Raw genomic sequence first — 4,874 nt, forward strand, 5'->3', positions numbered from 1 at the left:
AAAAATAAACTACCAAGCGAAAAATCCAAGACTTTTGTGTTTGGTAACGAATGGGCAAATAGCACGATGTAGGGAGTGATTATTTCGTTCTCTAGTATTGTGTTATTATATTTTCGTAATGCGTCAAATTTTTAAAGTTAACAACTAAAAAATTAAAAGCTCTTGGGCCATTCTGTGTCTAATCTACGGGCGATGAATAACAGTCTTTTTAGATTAAAATCAAACTTTTCTCTTTTTATTAAGCTTATTTTAGTGATAATGAGGACAATTTAACATGGCAGAATATAAGTTCGGTTAAATCGTTAATATGAAAAGTGTTACCAGTAAATATTTATTGTCATAAATTGTCAATTAGAGAAACAAATAAGTGCAATTATTAAACGAGCAAACGTATATTAGTCTTTTCGAGGCATCCAATTTCTGACTCAACTGGCCATCAATACCAAAAGCCAATAAATTTATCCATTCGTCCAACAAAAAATGGTACCCGTTTTTTGTATTAGTACATTGCGTTTATGTATTAGTACATTCAAATACCTCAGTACATCTAAATATCAATTTTGCGTAGCCTCTGCATAGCCATCAATCAAGGTATACATCGCTATCTACTGTCAATATGATCATCCAATTATTAACCTTACAATTAATTAATCTTTACATAAGGCATAGGTTGGGTTAAAAAGTCAGTGAAACGAGCGGGATTCGAACCACGACCCTCGGCTAAATAAGCCGCTGCTCTATCACTTGAGCTACCGTGACTTCGATCCACTTGACACCAACCTCCCATCTCAACCCCAGCTTAAGAATTTTCCTTTTTTTTTTGCCATTTTTCAAATATCGTGTGATCTATTCAATTCTCGGCGACAAATGAAATGACCACGGAGAGCTTATGTGAAGATATACTTCGTTTTACTTATCAAATTCGTTAGAGTTCGTGGTCCGATTGACCGAATAACTTTTTGCAATTAATGAATCTTTATATAAGGCATTGGTTAAGACAAAAAAGTCAGTGTCACGAGCGGGATTCGAACTCACGACCCTCGGCTAAATACGCCGCTGCTCTACGACTTGAGCTATCGTGGCTTCGATCCACACGGATACCATCTCATTTTAAAAATGGCAACAAGGAGGGAAAATTCGAAGGGTGGGTTGAGATGGAGGTTGGTGTCCGAGCTGATCGAAGTCACGATAACTCAAGTGGTAGAGCAGCGGCGTGTTTAGCCAAGAGTCGTGGGTTCGATACCCGCTCCTGACACTGACTTTTTTTATCTCAACCAATGCCTTATATAAATATTAATTAATTGAAAAACGTTATGTGGTCAATCGGGCCACCAACTCTAATGAATGTATTAACTTTATATTATATTCTTCTACGTAGTCACTATAGAACAAACCAATTATTGAAACGGCAAATCGAACTCAACAGTTTATTAATTGTAACACTAGAAAATCCCAAAACATAACTTTTACCCTATCTGGTCTGATCTACTTATAACCACATTTCACCCTCTACCTCTAGACAACCAATTGACCTAAATCCCAATATACGGCTTGCAAATATAAAACGTAACAAATGACACAGATTACTTTAAAAAACAACATATTTAAACTTTCAGTCGACGTTAAAATTTTTTATACAACTCCATATTCTGCATAGTCCTAAGGGGTTCAACCAAACCTTCCCATCACAGCAGAGTTCAGACCCACAATCACGAATCGATAAAACCATTTTCCTCCATAATTCCCTTTTCTGTGCATCTAATCGCTCCTTAGAATATATGCAGTTAAATATTCTGCTATAACAAAATTCCACTCTAACATGCAATTTGTTTTTACCTCTTCCCAATGTCGTTCTGGGCGTCTAATGGACTATGGCCCCTTGAGTTGATCTCAGGGTGTGTGAGTGATTAAAATTAATCCATCATTTAAATGTGTTATCACTGGATAGCATTAATTTTCTGTGTTTGTAACCAAGGTCAAATAAAAAACATCATGCTCAATTCGTTTTAATAAAATTGTATTGACAAAAACAGAACTCAACTGTAGAAATGTTTGAGTCTTTATGAGTTTGCCAGTTCAGGTATCCTGTTCCCCTGAAAAAGAAATCCTTATTTACTTAAAAACAAATACTCAAATCAATGTTATGATTACCCAGTATTGAGCCATGACGATCAGAGTTGTATTTGTAAGCTTGGGACCAATCAATGGGTTCATTTGCCCCAAGTAAACACAAAGCCAGCTGTTTATGGTAAGGCAAAAACAAAATATATAAATTAAAAACTATTTTCTTTCTTAGCCCTGTTTAAAACATAATAATGTGTAATAATTTACAATAAGGAGTAGGTTATTTTATTATGGTGGTAATCATTTTTTGAAATCCATGTGGTAAAAAAAAGTTGATTTTGTAATTTTTAATGATTGGATATGAAAAAAAATTGAGTTGAAATAAACACATGATAAATCGTTCGATTTTCATTTTCTAGTTTTTTTTATTTATTTTTTATTTATTTTATTTTTTTTATGGGGGGGAAAGAAAAGTGTTGAACTTACAAAAGCCAGCAGCAGAACGCAGTCAGGGCCAAACTCATGCGAACAAGCCTGGAAGAGAAGAGTCATCTTTTAAATACGCACAGGGTTGCAATATGAACATTTAAAGTCTATGATTGAATAATTACCCGACGTAATCCGATCTCGGGACCAAGAAGGGCAAGATAATCCCGAAGATCGCCCAAAAACCGGTAACAGCACTAAAGGGAATAACACTGAGCCCCATGGCGGACTATTCTTGGATAAACCAATGAAATTCAGTTTACACGTCCAAATTGTGAAGCAGTTGTTTTAGATTTAATTTTTGTTAACTAATAAAACCACTCTATTAAGAGCGTATGTTTATTAATTTGTTAAATCTTCAAATTTTGTGATTTATAAAAAAAAAACTAAAGGAGAAAAATTCGTCATTACACATTTTACTTCTCTTCGTGATTTAATTTTTGTAATCCTTCTCGTCTGTGAGCGGAAAAGTGGGTCAGAGGGAAACAGAGTGAGAGGGCGAGAAGGGGCGAAAAGTGGAAGAGAAAAAAGAGAGATCAACACTGTTGTCTTGCTTCCCTATCAAAACTATATACATAAACATAAAAATAAACTCATTCCAAAACTTCGTATTATTTTGTAACATCGTTTCATTCTACCTGCAAATTACGGAATAAGTCCCTCAACAAAGGCAGGAATCCACCTACGCTTTAATTATGAGTCGGCGTTTTAATCAGAAAGTGTCTTCGGTCTAAATTAATTCTTATTAGAATGTAAATAACTTTTCATGCTATTTACATGACAATGTAATTATAATTATTTTAAAAAATGTATTTTTGGATTTAGTGATAACTACCAGCTTGCAGTGACAAAATTATTAAATTTCAGATGGTTTAACCAGAAATACACAAGCTATGTTCTCTTCCGCTGTACTTTAACAATTTACGACTATAGCTAGATAACAGGACTGACGTGCAATTCCTATACAAGATTAAGAAAAAACAACTTAACAAGGCATGGACAAAAATGAAGGTTTTTGATAAGTTATCCACTATTCAGCACTTTCAAAATTTCCAATTAAAAGTCCTTACAAAAATATTTCCTATTCATTAGATTTCGTGGTCCGATTGACCAAATGACAACTTTCAATTAATTAAATTTTATATAAGGTATTGGTTGAGATAAAAAATTTTGTGCCACGAGCGGGATTCGAACCCACGACCTTCGGCTAAATACGCCGCTGCTCTAACACTTGAGCTATCGTGGCTTTGATTCACTCGGACAATAACCATTTGTCGCCGCAAAAAGGAGTGAAAATTCGAAAGGTTGAGTTGAGGTGTCCGTGTGGATCGAAGTCACGATAGCACAAGTGGTAGAGCAGCGTCGCATTCAACCGAAGGTCATGGGTTCGAATCCCGCTCGTGACACTGACATTTTTATCTCAACCAACACGTTACATAAAGATTAATTAATTGAAATATTTCCTATTATTGAACCACGGGTGAAGCGGTATTTCCGGTTGGATATTCGTATAACCTTTACCGTTTGTGCTTTTTTATCTCACCTGCCTCTTATCTCTTGAGCAAGAAGATGGAATTGATTTGGGTATTTATTGGTACGAGCATTTACCTACCAGATTCTGTAATACGATTTGCTATAATCAAAGTGGCTATAAAATGATAATCTCTAATCGAAGAAAACCTACTTAAAATAATTGCAAAAATACATCAGACCGCTGGACAATGAGTGAAAATAAAATACATTCCTGCGATATATAAAATGCATGAACTATCCTTAACATCGCGGTCATTATTCCCATTACTTGTCATTAAGTGACAGAACGATTTTTTGAAATTTGATTCGAATCTCATTCCAAATTACATAATCAATGCTATAAATAAATTGGATTAAAAAGCAATCAATAATGGACTACAAGGCGAGAGATATAGCTGGTTTACAGACACCACCTCGCCTTCCCTGGAGGCAATGTTGGCATTACCCTTATAATTATTTGTATTTCTCTTATTGGAAGATCTGAATCTCAACGCAGAGTAGAGTTGAAAGCGAGCATTATTTAAAGATAAAAATACGATGTGAATTAATAGCTACACAACATTAGACTACGTTTTCTTCACAATTCCTTGACGACAAAATTAATATTATTTCTCCAAGTGGTAATCTAGTTAGATTTATTTTTTAATTGAAATTAATTGGTTATGTTTTACATAAATTTTAACCGCATCGATTAAAAGGTAAAGGTTACATTCAGGATTCACTATCAGCAAGCACAGAAAACAACATCTATTGAACAACTTGACGGATGAAGTTCGGAAATTAATTTCATT

General features: G+C 34.6%; 1 protein-coding gene across 1 annotated transcript; it reads right to left on the reverse strand.

Moving 5' to 3' along the window:
- Nucleotides 1-1,992: 1,992 nt before the first annotated feature.
- Nucleotides 1,993-3,038, reverse strand: LOC106666891 (V-type proton ATPase subunit e-like). The gene is made up of 4 exons (XM_014394420.1): nucleotides 2,676-3,038; nucleotides 2,551-2,598; nucleotides 2,152-2,239; nucleotides 1,993-2,093 (listed from the first exon to the last, which is right to left on the reverse strand). Exons 1-4 carry the CDS (start codon nucleotides 2,771-2,773, stop codon nucleotides 2,061-2,063), a joined length of 267 nt encoding a protein of 88 aa, XP_014249906.1. The 5' UTR covers nucleotides 2,774-3,038; the 3' UTR covers nucleotides 1,993-2,060.
- Between the last annotated feature and the right edge of the window lie 1,836 nt (nucleotides 3,039-4,874).

Source organism: Cimex lectularius, unplaced genomic scaffold, assembly GCF_000648675.2.
Source record: "Cimex lectularius strain Harlan isolate CLEC.00 unplaced genomic scaffold, Clec_2.1 scaffold133, whole genome shotgun sequence".
Lineage (NCBI taxonomy): Eukaryota > Metazoa > Arthropoda > Insecta > Hemiptera > Cimicidae > Cimex > Cimex lectularius.